Source organism: Hoplias malabaricus, chromosome 2 (assembly GCF_029633855.1).
Source record: "Hoplias malabaricus isolate fHopMal1 chromosome 2, fHopMal1.hap1, whole genome shotgun sequence".
NCBI classification, from domain to species: Eukaryota; Metazoa; Chordata; class Actinopteri; order Characiformes; family Erythrinidae; genus Hoplias; species Hoplias malabaricus.
In genome coordinates this window covers 10,358,784-10,375,572 of record NC_089801.1, presented here as the reverse complement: position 1 = coordinate 10,375,572, position 16,789 = coordinate 10,358,784, and the positions used below count along the sequence as shown (strand labels likewise).

Here is a 16,789-nt window from a genome sequence, read left to right as displayed (position 1 = left end):
AGTATAAACATCTAGAGATACCTTGCTAAATTTTTGGAACTGTACTTGCCACACCCACACCAACAATCATCACAAATAAACCAAGCATATTTAGCTTATATAGTTACTGCAAAGTGCTATGGTTCCACACATAAAAAGCAACACCTAACACATAACAAGCAACAAAACAAACTCTGGATCTGGAACTGGTTCCACTGAGAATGTTTAGAACATCGATGCTATCCAGTGAACTGGGCGGTACTGTGGAGCAGCAGGTAGTGTTGCTGTCACAAAGCTCCAATGTCCTGGAGCTGGGGTTGTGGGTGCATGCCCCACTCTGGGTGACTATCTGTGAGGAGCTTGGTGCAGGGGTTCCCTCTAGGTACTCTGGTTTCCTCTCACAGTCCAAAAACACACGTTAGTAGGTGGATTGGCGACTCTGAAAATTGTCCATAGGTGTAAGTGTGTGTAAGTGTGCCACTTCAATGCATCGATTTGTAGTGCCGGTCCCAAAGCCTGGATAAATAGAGAGGGTTGTGTCAGGAAGGGCATCTGGTCATAAACACTGTGCCAAATCGATAATGCAGACCAGTTGATCCACTGTGGTGACCCCTGATGGGAACAGCCAAAGGAAGAAGACGATGCTATCCAGTGAACTGGCCGATGCTTGCACCAGTTTTGATGGGAACCAAAGCTGAACCACTTCCCGAAGCTGCTGTCTGTGTTAACCAGGATAGTGATTCAGGAAAAAATTAATGGTTCATCCACTGTTTACAGCCAATTCAGATCATAGTGAACATGTCTTGTGTTGCCCTGACTACAGCCCCAGAAAACACACAGATGGAGAATTTCCCTGCATTAATTATCTTTGTGATTTTATTCTCCGTTATCAAATCGAATCACGTCTGCACTCTTTTCTGGAGCTTATTTAAATGGACCACCACGGTCATAGATACAGTATAATCCCGATACCCAAGACATATAAACGATAAGGTGTAAATAGGCTCTAAAATCTTAGCATAATTTTAAATATATAAAGAACCTATTTATGTCAGTGTACAGCGGTGGTAAAAGTGAAAGCTGCTGGCCTGTTTCCCATATTTTCCTCCATGCATTACTAGTCCAAGGCCAAGTTCAGCCTGGCAGACAGCGTCCTTGTGAAAAGAAATTAGGGAGAGAAAGGTCCCTCCTTAAGAGTTTTTCTTTTTTCTTTCTTTCTTTCTTTTCTTATTTCTTTCTTTCTTTTTTTCCGAGAGCTTTTTACCTGAGGGCTGTCTCCTTTTTCTCATTATCAGTCGAAGGTGAAGGTGGAGAAGCTGGGTAGAGTTCAAAAGCTCCATCTGTCTTTCTCCTCACCTCAACAGTGAAGGACAGGGCAGCATCTGGACCTGTGGACTCACCTGGCGGGTAGAAGTTGGTGTATAATCAAGTGTTTCCCTGAACAACATTTGCTGGTGAGTGGTGCCTTTCTGAGCAGCTGAGATTCTCAGTGGTCTTACAATTAAGATGCACCAAGTATAAAACTTCTTTACACCTTTACACCTCCTTCACACATTGCCCTGAAAACCAGTCAATGATTCTGGAAAGTCTCCTTTGACTATTCACAACACAATAATTTGAGTCCCAAGGACTGTAGAGAAAGACAATAAAGAGATATGATTCACAGAGCCATGTCACTACTTGGTATGTACAGAACATGTTTACATTTAGCAGATATTTGAAGAATATACAGTTAATTATTTAATTACATTTAGTCACCAATTGGGTAACCTATTAGTGCCCATTACTGACCTCAAGCTTTATTGTGAACATGTTTATAATTAGAGATGTTTGAGAGATACTAAAATATATTAGCCAAATAATATTAGTGAAGCATTCGCCAAAACTTAACTGTGAAATATTTTTAAATACAGAGTTCTTGAACGCAAAACCTTCAAGATCCACGTCGGAAATAAGATTATTCAAACAGCACCAAAAGGTAGGAGACTTGTCCCAATTGTGGTCAAGTTTTATGCTTAAAAAGTGGTGCTGGACTGTTTTGTAACTGGTAATGCCGTAGAATAATGAGGTTGATCTAAAGTGGACAGCAGGGGAGCTGGCACAGCATTTTATTATATTTTTATATCTATTGATTTCTGTTTCCTTGTTTGTTTTAATCCAGTGTGTGGGTACCCACAGACCCTCACTGTTTAATCCCCAAAACACTAGATTCAACTCATGAAGGTGTTGAGAGTCAGTTGATGAGTGGAGTTAGGAATGCTGGGGCACGAAATTGTGCAGAGCATTGTGTCACAAGGTAGATTGAAAACCACTATACTAGGGTGTCTAACCACTGGACAGAGGATGGTAATGCTTGTAGGCTGTGGGTGGTACATGCCGTTTGGCGAGAGTGTATAACGTCGATGGAGCAAAGCGGAGCGCAGCTTGCAGTGGGTGGTGTTAAGGGGCTGACAGATGGAAGGGAGGGCGAGAGGCACCGCGGGGAAAGCGGGTGATGGATCGCCCGATGCAGCCCGTTAACGGGCGGAAGTTGCTGAGTCCACGGGGAGCTGGGTTTAAGTGAAGGAGAGGAGGAGTAGGAGGAAGAAGACAGCTGATGAAGATGAGCAAAACAGGGCTCCATCCAGGAGCCCCTTGGAGATAACCTCAGAGAACCCAAAGAACACAGACGAGGCATTTATTACAAGAACAGGGTATGGACAGGCACAAGAGTGCTATTCATTTGCAGGATGAGGCACGAGCAAAGAGGGCAGCATGCTCTCAGATGGGTTCAGAGGATTAGATAGGAAGAGATGAGACAGAGTAGAATTTTAAAGCTTCGCTTAGACATACAGGAGATAAATTGCTTGCCAAACTCTGAAAAAGACGTTTGTGTTACTTCTGCTGATGTATTAGCCTGTCAACATGTCCTCCCATATTATATGTCAGCTTTAGACATGCTTTGGATTTTCTAGTGTTAGTCTGTGTAAAACCAATATACTGCAATTTGGGTGATTTGTATCCACAGGGTGACATGCAAAAAAAAAAAAGCTGTTCTGTCTTGGTGCTACACGCACATATCACTGTGAAGGACAACCATGCTCTTGCTGGGTGATGGTATTTGGGGCACTCATGCAGCACAGTCACTCTAGACTGGCCACAGTAGGGGTCAGCATGTGTGTCCATGCCCTACTGAGCCGCAGCACCAGCCAGTGTAACACTTCTGCACACGCAACCCCACGCAAATGCCACTTACATCAAGTGCACAAATAAACTTGCCGCTTTCTCAAAGTCATATCAATTCAGGGTGAGGACGGTAGGACAGAATTAGCGAGAGCTTTCATTCTGCTGTGCAAATATGCTGCTGCTGGCCAAAGCCCAGATCAAACAAAGCAACAAGGCGGAGGTCCAGAGTGGACAATGTCCCCTGCGAGACTGAGGTAGAGCATACCGATGTGGGGCTAGCGGGCTAGACTGATTAGGAGACAGCTTGCTTGTTAAGTGAATGTCAAACACAGCAGGGCCAAGAGGCAACCCAGAGAAACCTGGATGACCTCCATGTTCCACAGGTTGGCGTAGTCAGCACAATCAGATGGACTCGACGGCTCGCTAATCGTGGCTGAGCCAGGTAAATGTTTGGCTATTACCATTCACTCTTGCACTGGTCTCTTACTCAGCCAGACATAACAGAGAAGGTCTATGTTGGCTAGGCTTGTTGCTAATGCTGGCAGTCAGTGTGCAACCCTTGCTGAACCTATCCTGCAATTTTGTGACAACACTGTATACAGAAGTTAACCATTTCCTATCAGTCTGCTTTTGCAATAAAGATATGGGAAGATGGTCTATTTCAGGGATTTCTACCTTACTTCATAAAGAACTGTAGTGTAGAGTTTGGTGAAACTCTAGTAGGTCCGCAAAAGCAAAACAAATTAAATTCATTAGCTACATGTTGCTTCCTATTGTTAGGAATTCCAGAAAGTCAAACACTTACACTTCTCAGAGGGTTATAAACCGCAAAAAGACCTAGAAATCTAGAATATTAAATTACATTCCTGGCCTTTATAGACAACTTCACATAGACAAACATAAAAAAGTTGCTTCCACAATGAAATGCAGCTGTATATACACAGCATTAGCAAAGCGGCTAATCTGCACTCAGACCACATCTGGTATGGGTCAGCGAGCCAAATCAAAAACAACAACAATGCTTTCCTGGCAGAAGTCCAGCAACACTGTGCCTGGTGGTGTGATGAAAAGCTGCCTTGAATGTGATATGGGGGAACTCTGCATGAGGCACGTGCCACATCAATCCCCTCTTCTAGAGGAAGATGCAGGCTGCCGCTCAGTCGCCAGTTTGACTGTTCAATTAGGCACTGCTTTGAAGCGCACACGCATACTCCTGCACACACAATGTGTCTGACATTCTGAAACAGCCCTGATGTACCCGTTGCTGGACGCCCACACAGCATTAACAGAGCTACAACAATATATGGCACGCGCACATCCAAAAACCTCCACATGGCTCACAAACAAAGTGGGCCAAACATCAATGCTGGTTTTTAGAGTCTGCGTGGTGCTTGGTTTAATACCCAGTGACACTCTGACAGAGAGACTTTAATTATGAGAAATGCGTGTGGCTTGATTGCCTGACATTAATTAACTCTCACTGTCTATTACCTGTGAACCGCTGTCAGCCTCTGCTGCCCACTCATACGAGAAGAATGCTTAGTTTAGAAGGTGAGAGAGTTAAAACTACCAGATTTTGTGTTTGATCATGTGTATCGGGGAGGGGGGCGGTTTGTAGGTTTAGTCATGTTTGCCTTATGTCATATGCCAGGTATAGAGTGATGGTGATGTTTTATGTTTGTGTAAGAGAAACAGCGACTGTGGAAAGGAAAGAAGCATCAAAGAGGAGGAGATAAAATGACAACAAGAGGAAGAAGCAAGGTCTAATGAGACAAGAGAGGGACTGGTACAAAGAAAATAAAGTGAGAAGGAAATAGAAAAAGGGAACAAGTGTATGTTATGAGAGAGATTGAGCGCAAGATCGAGAGAGAGAGAGAGAGAGAGAGAGAGAGAGAGAGAGGGCGGGGAGACCATGACAGACAAAAAAATTAAACAGGACACATTATACCCTTATTTTCTCTTTCTTGTCCATGTTTAAACAGTACTCCTACTTATCCACACTCATTATGTTTGTTTTGTTCCATTTAAGAATCAATACATTTCGAGGGCTGTGATTGGAGAAACTCAGACAGGTCCAGAACTGTGATTGGAGCAATTCAGACAAAGATATAGGAAAACTCTGAAGTGCCTGCTATCTACGTGAGATGCAGCACAAAATCAGAACTGCTCATTCTATCCCATGCACTCAGACTTAGGCAAACAACGAAACTTTCTAGATTGTTTTATTTTACAGTTTGGGTGTTGGTGGGGGCTCCAAATCCCTAAATCAAAATGCTAATGCATTCAAAAAGTGTTTTGTTTGTTTGTTTGTTGTTTAATGTCTTCTTCATTTTTTATAACATGTCCCATTTAAACCCTTGCTAATTTAAAACTTCCGTTATCATCTATTCATGGGTTGCTGTGATATTTGTTGGTGTGGGCACCATATTGGGGACCAACGGTCTGGTTTTAGAGCACAGCACCATTATAAATGAATGGGAAACACAGATACATTTATCTCATACACAGCTGTTCTCCCTGTGCTGGAGTAAGTTTTACAACACCCAGAAGCAAAGAAACCCTATGTCAGAGGGAATAAAGGATCGCACTGCATAGTATAATGAGGAGAAGAAGATTGTTAAAATTGCTTAGCCACATTAGCATTTATGTCATGGGATTTAATGGAAATCTGTTAGCACCTTAGCATTAGCGTTCCTCTCCTGTCTGAAGTTATTCATGCACTGATCACATACAAGTTTCAGTAATTGTCTTATTTAATTTGTGTTTTGTTTTAATGTGTAAGAGACCACAGATACAACACATATTCCTTTGTCTCAGTTTTTTTTCCCCGTGTTTCTAGGGAAATAATCTGATCCTGCCATCCCTGTGCTCTGAGAGTGGAACAGATTCTTAGAGGATAATGACTTATCACGACTATCTGCGTAAATTGTTCCTCTGGTTTGGCTTAAAGTTTAATAAAGTAGCTCTCCTTGTCTGAAAGTGTGTGATCAGTGGTAAATGTCTCCATGTCACAGTGAAGCTGAGGCCAAAAAGCGAATGTATCCCTACACACTCCCTCACAGTCTGTAATAAAATAGAGATTTCTGCACTCAGGTAGTGTGTTGTATGTGGAAAATGCTTTTTAGTGAACTATACGTTTCATGTTTCCCTGTCAAGTGATGCCTAATAACTATCTGTGTTGTTAGTTGATTATCTTTGATGTGATGCAAGGATTATAGCACTAATTTTTGTAAAAGTAAAGTAGTTTTTTTGTTGTAACGTACCGAATGTGTCTCCAAAATGCTCTGCCAAACTAAGCCAAGACTTTTCCCTGGTTTATGAGAGAAAAAAAAATAATCCAGCCCAAGTATCATCATGATTTTGCAAACAGAAGCTACGGTTTTGCATGACAGACCAAGAGCTCACAGGAGATGTGATTAATGCAAGTCTGAATGGAGGATTTTGAATGTGTGTCTCTATTAGGGACTGCACTTGTATGAAGGCTCTGGCTGTTCGTGTGCATAGCGTGGGGTATTCTCAGTAATAGCTGAAAATTCTTCTCCAGTGAGACTGCGTCTGGCTCCGGCCGAGACAGCACATCAAAGTGCCGAAGCTGCTGCAGGGAATTATGGGTAAGCGGGCACCAGCACCTATTCGTGGCACTATCCAGCATTCCATCGCACACTCTTATTAACTCTCCTCTGGCAAGATGGCAGATGATCAGACAGCTATGGTTTCTTTACAGCAAGGTTTGCAAAACCTGTGCTACAGAGCTGTTCATATCGGGTGACCTCCTTTGGAAAGAGAGAAAATATGTATGGAAAATGAGAACAATACCCAATGTTGAAAACGTGAATGAGATTAATTTAATCAAAAAAGACTTTAACCTGCTCAAGGCAGGACCACAACCTGAATGGGGTGCCACTCCATCACAAAGCAATCACAAGTTCACTCTCACTTACATACACATATACACACAAACACGCATTCCTATGGAATAGCCACTCCAGGTATTTCCATGTGTTTTGGACTGTGGAAGGAAAAGGAAGCACCCAGAGGAAACCCACACTGACCCAATGCAGGGTTGAACCCACATTCCCAGGACTCTGGGACTCTGTGACAGCAACACTATATGTTGTATTATAGTGCTGCTGTAATTCAGAGTAATCGTTGCCCACCCTCCACCTCCCCATACAATGATATAGAAGAGGTGCACCTATCAACAGGGAACTGTGTGGGGGGAACTATCAAAGAAATTATTTTGGAAGCCATTAAAATATATTGAATAAACACAGACAACAAACTTTAACTCTAATATATAAAACTTTATAGAACACTATAAAACACATGATGCAATAAAGACCTTACAATCCGGCTGTCATTCAAGCCATTGCAACCAAAATACCTTTAACCCAGACTACACATACACCCTTTCCAGTTCTGGGAACATGTGAGTGCTCTCATAGTGGTACATAGTGCAGACGTCAATACCAAGACCCATTTCCTGGTCAATGTCATCTCTTTAGCAGTGCTCTCCACACTCCAGACTCAACCCAAGTCCTCCTCAGAGGCAGCGGGTCCCAACATTCTCATGGACGGCCCTGCTGCCTGATTAAGTCTTTTTGTGCTCCACCCCTCCAGAGGGTGAGGCAACCCAGGGCATCCATCTTCTTTAAGCAGCTCGCGCCACATCCCGCTAACTGCAAGATTAAGCTTGGCTAACCAACTCCCTAAATCCTCTTTACTGCTCAGGGGGCCAAGCATGTCGACTGAACCGCAAAGTTGACCCCCCCTCGAGCCCCCCAACCTCGGTCCAACTACCTGCCCAAGCTTCCTTGACCCAGGCTGGCCATGCATTACCGGCACCGGTCGATTGATAGATCGGCCCGTCCAGGCTGCGGTAACTAAATCAGCCGATCCCGATGATTCAGCAGAGGCCTGGGAGCTCGGGCCTCAGTCACCAATCACCGGTCACCACCAGGCTAGACAGGTATGGACATTCGCTTGTCACTCGGACTTAATTTATTGCAGGCTGCAACATTGATTAACCTTGCACTCGTGCTACAGAGTTGAGCGTTTGGGGAGGGGTTAGCTCCTTGGTTAGGGGACTGAATGAGGAAATATCCTGAAAGTGTTTACTTGTAGGTTGGAAGTTTAGTGGACAATGTATAAATCTTTACTGATTACAGATGTTTACACTTCAGCAGAAGGGCAAAGCATTTGCTAACCTGGGACGCTACCTGCAGTGACATAAATGCCTTATTCTTCCATTAATAATGTAGTAGTAAAGACTGTTAAAAAAAAAAAAATGGTTCAAACTGGCACGTACTATAAGGAGTGTCTACAGTACTTCAATGCTTTGTATATACAGGGGTTGGACAATGAAACTGAAACACCTGGTTTTAAACCACAATAATTTATTACTATGGTGTAGGGCCTCCTTCTGCGGCCAATACAGCGTCAGTTCGTCTTGGGAATGACATGTACAAGTCCTGCACAGTGGTCAGAGGGATTTTAAGCCATTCTTCTTGCAGGATAGTGGCCAGGTCACTACGTGATGCTGGTGGAGGAAAACGTTTCCTGACTCGCTCCTCCAAAACACCCCAAAGTGGCTCAATAATATTTAGATCTGGTGACTGTGCAGGCCATGGGAGATGTCCAACTTCACTTTCATGTTCATCAAACCAGTCTTTCACCAGTCTTGCTGTGTGTATTGGTGCATTTTCATTCTGATACACAGCACCGCATTCAGGACACAATGTTTGAACCATTGGATGCACATGGTCTTACTGGTGCAATGTGCAATTAATGAAGATTGGTCACCAGGCTGCTCCAATTTAGCCATGAAACCTCCCACACTAAAATGACAAGTGTTTCAGTTTCACTGTCTAACCCCTGTATGTATATATCATAGGAATTTTGGTAGATATATATATATATATATATATATGAATTCAAATTGGGGTCTTTAGTCATGAAAAATTAAGATCCAAAAAAAGATCCTACTGTCAAAAAAATGCTTTTCTTTTCCATTTACACTATCCCTTTATTCTTAAACACTTTGATTTATTTTCCTTATATATTCCTCATTTTAATTTGTGCTTCATTGTTAACAGTGTTTTACATGTGTGTGTGGAGGTGGAATCATCAGGTGTGAGGTGTGCCCTGAGATGGCAGAGTATTACGTATGTTTCACATCATTAGCAGATCATTTTAATTACATAATATGGCCAAACATATTTTGTTTAGAAAGATAAGGTGTTATTTGGAAAAGTAGTGGTTCATTATTCATAATCACCACAAACAATATTAACTAAAAGCTACCGAAAACAGAACAATATGATCCCTGTGAACAAAATCCTACCCAACCAAGCAATGTCTTCTCATTTGTATTTTCTTGTTCCTTGGATGACTCAGCACTAGTCTCATTAGTCATGGACATGGGCTTCTTCTAACTACATATTGTACCAGTGACATCAAGCTGATTTTTTTTTATTATTATTATTATTATTTTGTACACAAGCTTTGAAGGATCACACTTGGATATGTCTTTGTATGCCAATCACAGCTGTGGGTCATGATATATTCTAATTCAAATGAAAATGGAAGCAAGAAAATAAAAATAGAAGTAAAAAAGGACTGTAAGTTTACTGTTTTCCTCTTGCTGGTCAACTCCACGGGCAGCATTCATTTCCCCCTGTACTGTACTATTGGGATAAGCCCAATTATTTAAACACAAGCTGCAAAAACCTGCTCACCAGACTTTCAAAAGTTGGTTCTGCTTTTCTTTTTTTTATTCTCAAAAGAACCCTGATGCTGAAGCAACAAGCTAGGCTCTCTGAAAAAAGCAAACCATCTATCCCCTCATATAAACAGACTGTTTATATTTATTTCTTTCGCTCTTGTGGTTAGATGGCCAGAGGCTGCTCTTGGTCTCACAGCTGTAGCTTCCAAACAGCGGCTCCTGAAGCTAATGAAGCATCTTGAGCTTGCTGAGCAGCAGTTGCTGCAATGTGAAGGGAAGAAGAAACAGCTGCTTCAGGACAAATAACGATAATGCATGGCTGAAAATAATACAATTGATGCGGGGGGGTGGGGAGGTATCTTTTTGTTGTTGTTGTTGTTGTTTTTTTATTATTATTAATTATTTAATTATTATGTACTTAAAATGAGATATTAAAAAATCCAAATAATAATAATAATAATTTCTGAATTTGTTTAAAACGTTTGAAAAAATTTGCACTGTTGATGCATAAATATTCAGTGTGTTTTCTTATTTTACTAGAGCACTGTTGTGGTCTATGTATAAATAGCAGCTACTGCATGTACAATGGTTACTAATTTCTCCTTAGGGCATTAACGGTGTGTTAGTGAGTGAGTGTGTGTCTGTCTGTGTGTTTAGTAAGCCATGGCCAATGAGACCCTGTTCAGTATTTTTATTTCACAGACAAAGAAGGCGTATCGTTTTGTTTATTTATTAGATTTGATAGAAGCCATCTTGCATGTGGCAGCCCTGTGCAGACACCGGTTTCTTTTAGAAACTCATGCTGTTCCAAACACAAGTGCTACGTGGGCTTCCCTGCTAAGACTAGCAAGGTACCCCACAGACAACAAAAACTGGCCTCTGTGTGCTCATAACACCAAAAACAAAGTATTTCATTGAAAATATTCAAACTGCTGCATGCCAAAATCAGAAGGATACAGTATATTTTGTCCAACAAAGGGAGCTGTAGTTCACACTAAAATGCAGAAAATGCAGTATGAAATGTATTGTTTATATCTACAAATGGCAAAAGACATATTTAAGGCCCCACACATCGGGCAGGTAACACCACTGAACACTGTGTAGCAAATCACAGCTATACCATAGAAGTTTTCAAGGAGAACCAACAAACCTCAAGTTCAATTACATTACATGTTCAAGGCAAATAGATTTAATAGAATAACACTTATTCAACACATCTTACTGAGTTAGCATTAGCATGATTCTGTTTATCATAAATACTTTAGATTCTCTGCTTGCTTCAACTGTTTTACATTTATATATAAATCTACATTATTTCTTATAAAGAGCAAAATTTGAATAAATGTCAAACACATTTGAAAAGAGCAGATGCAACAATCACGTTTGCTGCTGATGTGTCTATATCCCAAAGAAAAGCCAATGAAATTAGGGTTGAATTTAATACCCCCTTCATTTCCATTCATGCGGCAGGAAACAAACCTTGCAAATGTGCATTAGACTGAGAAAAGTCCATTGATCACTGCATGGTGTCACCGCCAAAGATCCTTTATTGATACTAACTGGGTCAATAACAGACTTTGTCAGTGGGTTTAATGCAACAGGAGCAGCACACACAAACTGACTGACTCTCTCTCTCGTAGACACACACATTGTGGGTTACTGGATTACATGCTCTAAAATCTAAACCTTCACAGCTTGAGTCAGCAAAACCTTTGCTGAAACTGTAATGAGGAAAAAAAATGGGAAAGAGTGGAGATAAGAAGTCACACAAAGACCCTTACAGTCACAAAGCAATTACACTGCCTGTCTGATGGATATTCTTCGAATATGGCTTAAAGATACTGATGCAACTGAATGGCTTGAGTTAACCTCTTCAAACGGCCATGCCTATGAAAATGACAGCCCAAACAAGTTTTCCTCTATCTGTGTCTATGATGTGCTCATATCAGATATGCTCCTTCACTGCGAGCGGCTTATTCTGTTAACATGACAGTAAGTGGAAGGCAGTCAGACTGATTTGAATTCTATAATGTTTAATTACCCCAAGTAGATTTAACTCATTATTACTTTGCCATTGTCACTTATATTCTGTCTTTGATATTAATTGGAATAAAGCTTACCTTTAAGCAAGAACATGTGTAAATTATTAATATGAAGCTTGAACGTAAGCAAGGGAAGGCTTTCAGGATCGCGGTGGGTCCGGAGCCCACCCGGAATCATTGGGCACAAGGCAGGAACACAATCTGGAGGGGGTGCCAGTCCTTCACAGTGTGACACATACACACATTCATGGACACTTTTTTTGAGTTGCCAAAGACTGTGGGAGGAAACCGGAGCATGTGGAGGAAACTCACACAGACACAGGGAGAACACACTTTAGGTTACAACGAGTTACAATCCCATGCTACTTGTAAAATCATCAGAAGATCGTCTCAGAGACAACATTCCAAAATATGTTGTCAAGAAACAATCTATTAGTAAGAAACATCATATTATCTTGCCCTGTGAAGGACTAGCGCCCCCTCCAGGGTGTATTCCCGCCTTGCGCCCAATGATTCCAGGTAGGCTCTGGACCCACCGCGACCCTGAATTGGATAAGGGTTACAGATAATGAATGAATGAATGAATGAATGAATCATATTATGTATTATCAGTGATTTTACCTGATGATAAAGTTTGTGTTATTGTAGAAAAAACTGCATCTGCATAAAGCAAATTAAGACACAATACAACCAACCGAACCTTGTCCCTAGCTCTGGGTTACATGGCTTAGAATGTCTCCCAAAAACCATGGCCCAAACACATGCCTTAATCATCTAACAAAATTTAAATAAAATATCCTACACCTACCCACTAATGTTGCAGTGGCTGTTTATGATCCAATCAGTAATCAGCTATCATTAACAACTACGGTTACCAATGGAGCCCATCCTGTGAGTACCCAAACCACCCACTGCATCACTAGCTCTGCAGAGGGGCCATCAGGGAAGCGCCCCCTCTTATGAGTGTTTTGCTGTATTAAGCCCACAACATCTTCAGAAGGCTCAACAGTGAAGTCTGGCATCCCTGAACACCCTCTAAGTAACCTCTAAGTTAGCTTTAACCGCCTACCATTCCATTAACCATCAACAACTGTAAATCCACACTGGCTCTACCTAGCCCCACTGGTACCGTTAATACATGCTCAGTGCCATCCATTTGATGCAATCTTTAGTTGCTACATTACCAACAACCACAATAACATCTCCACAGTGTATTTCCCCAACTAGTCTGTGCTCTCCTTACCCACAAACACTGGCTAGACCTTTCAGCTGTTTCTCAGAACTGCTTCACAGCTGCCCTTAATTTCTGGCCCCTGATTTCCAACTGCACAAGCAGGGATGTGGCAGACTTGGCTGCAATCCCCTAACACCCATCTCCACCAGTCTTACATGTGCTGGCCACTCACGTTCCCTCCCCTCAGCTGTCATATCTGCGTATTTCAGCTTATAAGCAAATAATAAAAGCAAGCCAGGATAAATAAATTAATTATAATTATACTTAAAAGCGACATTCACGATTTTAATCTAAACCTTTGTTATAAAATTCCCATGTTTCCCCACCATTTACTAGCTCTCAGGTCTCTTTGAATGCTTGAAATAAGTGTTGTTTTTTAACGCTGAGCTTCCAAAAGTAAACAAACTAAAGAGAACTGCAGTTTCCCACAATTGTATATGTTTCCTTTAATGTTGGAGAAGCTAGTTAAACTTTTGGAGAAATTATGGAGTAGGCCTGGAGAAACATCACTACTCTACTATTACAGCACATTTACCCAAAACTTGTGTATATTTATAGATGGCCCCTTTCCATTTCCACTGGAAGCTCTAAGACAGCAAGAAAACAACAGAAAGTCTTGGTACACAAAACTCGATGTTAGATTAAAACATTTTGCCAGGCACAACTGAGGGTGTTTCTGCTTTGTTAGAAGAAGGTCAAAGGACTACTGGACTTACATTGTTCATGTACTCGCTGAGCAAGTCTTGCAGGGCCTGACGAACAGCATTGCACTCAGCCACGATGCGCTCGCGACGATCATCCCTCGTACATGAAGAGTCTGCCATGAGTGCGGCACCACTGATGATGCTCTCCAGACGCTCTTCCAGTGATGGACGAAAACGCGCCTCACTGAATGTCAGCGGGTCCAAAATTATCTTATTCTAAACACAGAGAAAGAAAAGATAGAGTGAGTTACTAATGGACTTTCTACAAGATGTTTTGCTTTGACAAACCATGGGGAAATTATTGAGTGTTGAAGTGCTGATGTCCTTCAAATAGACAGGCCCTTAAAATAATAATAAAAAGATAATGCAACCAAATTCCCAAGAAGTTTGGAAATATATAATAGAATTGTATTTATTTATTTATGTAATGGTCATTTTCCCTGGGAAAAAAATAAATAAATAGGTAATCTGAGGTTTACAAACTACTGAGCACAATTATTTTGTAAAGAACCTCAGTGAATACTTTGGAAATTATCAATATTTTTTCACGATTTTACAATTGTCTTTATCAAGGCCATCAAATTCTGCAAATACAGCAGCAGGCTAGAATATTTTAAACATATAATCAGCATGTTCTGTTTCAGGAGCTCTGTTTTAGCATTCCTATTTATTTCACACTTGCAGTGCCACTGCGTGGACAGCAGGGCACGTCAATCTTTATTCCACAAACATACAAATATGGTAATAACATATGCTGCATCATCTAGGAACATCTATTCACCTCCCCACCCCCCACACCATCTTTTAAAAAATACATACTAACTTTCTTCAAATGGCTAAGGTCTAATATCACATTTGATGTAATAGAAACAATGGATGGAAATTGACCAGTATTATGCAGTCTACATCAAACAAGAAAAAGGTAATAATCAGAGAACGATGTATTATTCATCATTAAAAAAGCATACAGTGGACATTACACCCATGACATGAAATAGAGTTACGCTGGTAAACCCAATGTCATCAGACCATTACTAAAGGGGATTGGGGTAGGGGGGATAATGGAAGCGAGATCAGTTTGGCACGGTATGCGGTGGCAGACGGCTCAGGGCAATGTTCTGGAGCCTGGAGGCCACAGAAGCAGAAAGGTGACCTTCAAGGCGAGCTCTGGGGCTTTGGTTACAACCAGCCCCGCTGTTTAATGGCCCCGTTAAGAGCAGCACGCAGACTCCAGAGCCCTTGTGCTTTTATTGTTCCAAAGTTTGCCACAAAATAGAGGTTTTATGGTCGCTACAGCAAGGCGAAGCGAGAATTACCATATTGATGGTAGTGATATTGTTTTATGGCTGTACTATTTGAATATGCCATCCGCAGCAGTTTGAAGCATTAGATGTTGGGGTATTTAAGAGGTATGGAGTGTGGAGGATGTGTGTGTATGTGTGTGTTGTGAAGAGTTGGGGTGTTATGTTTCACACCATACATATATATATATATATATATATGGATATATAGAAGATATATGATATTGCAGGAGGGGTTCGATTCCAGCTCCGGGTGACTGTCTGTGAGGAGTTGGTGTGTTCTCCCCGTGTCCGCGTGGGTTTCCTCCGGGTGCTCCGGTTTCCTCCCACAGTCCAAAAACACACGTTGCAGGTGGATTGGCGACTCGAAAGTGTCCGTAGGTGTGAGTGTGTGAGTGAATGTGTGTGTGTCTGTGTTGCCCTGTGAAGGACTGGTGCCCCCTCCAGGGTGTTTTCCCCTCTTGCGCCCGATGATTCCAGGTAGGCTCTGGACCCCCCGCGACCCTAAATTGGATAAGCGGTTACAGATAATGGATGGATGGATGGATGATATTGCAGGAACTGTTGCTTTGCAGTTTCTCTCAAAAGATATTCAACTTTTAAGTCTCCTTAATGTCATTCAAATTACCTTTCATATTATGCTTTATGAAATTCTAATCATTAGCTAGTTGGAGCGTATGTGTCTTATAATATAAACCGTGTATGTCTATTTAAGTGTTAAATTAGTAAAGAGAAACAGCATGTCCTTTTCCTCACAGACTGAGTCATGAGCTTGCATTTGTTTGCAGACAATATGACAAAATGTTTTAATTTCTTAACTTCATTATGACATTATGATAAAAATGGTCTGCTAAGTATTTCAGAAACACTGTGGTAATTCTAAACAGCTCTGTGTATCATATAAAATGGATTGGCAAAACAAAACATGATGACTAAACCTGATTTGAACAATTATGGTTGTTTTGATTGTTTTTACGTATTCCTAAAATTCCCTCAGACCTAATGATGCAGAAATGCAAGTTACAGCCATGTTAGATGTTTTGTATATTTTTATGTAAATTTGTTTTTGTTTCCCATAATTTCATTGACATTTATTTTTGACAATATGTATTCTGAGAGTAAATTAGAAAATTGTTTGTATAAATAAATAAATATTGTGCATCATATAACTCTAGTTTCAATAATATTATAATATTTCTGTCACATTACCCATAACGAAACCACAGATATAGATTATTCAGAAAGATGACCAGTCTTACAGCACTTCCCTAATAAAAGATTCATTATACACAACATATGCACCCAGCTTTTCTATATGGACCTGAGTTTGGTCCCAGTACTGGTTTTATTGTGCCTCATACTGAGCAGAAAGATCCTCATCTTATTGGTCATTATTGTAGGAAGTGGTGGTGTTGTACGGTTTAGGAGGCCGTCACAATGCCTGTATCATTTTCATTACTGTTCATTGTTGGCTGATTTTTGGAGTGTAGATGCTGCTGCTAGGGTGCCCCTCTTCTTGACGGCCACTTACATACTCTGCATATTTTTACATGTTCTGTCATCTGGCAAAAGGGCATAGACATAAGAACGCATGGTTGCTCCCTGCAATATTCAACAGGGCTGTCAGAAAGAGGAATTTG

At 41.2% G+C, this 16,789-nt stretch overlaps 1 protein-coding gene across 12 annotated transcripts in view; it reads right to left on the bottom strand.

Annotated features, from left to right (window-relative positions):
• Nucleotides 1-16,789, bottom strand: part of ctnna2 (catenin (cadherin-associated protein), alpha 2) — a 564,720-nt gene that overhangs the window by 291,404 nt on the left and 256,527 nt on the right. For 11 of the 12 annotated variants that reach the window (XM_066656026.1, XM_066655991.1, XM_066655999.1 and 8 more), the window contains one exon: nucleotides 13,861-14,064. The exons of the other annotated variant lie outside the window; for it this stretch is intronic. In XM_066656026.1, coding sequence (XP_066512123.1) covers nucleotides 13,861-14,064 — 204 coding nt within the window. The remainder of the gene's footprint in view (nucleotides 1-13,860; nucleotides 14,065-16,789) is intronic. 12 annotated transcript variants of the gene reach the window in all.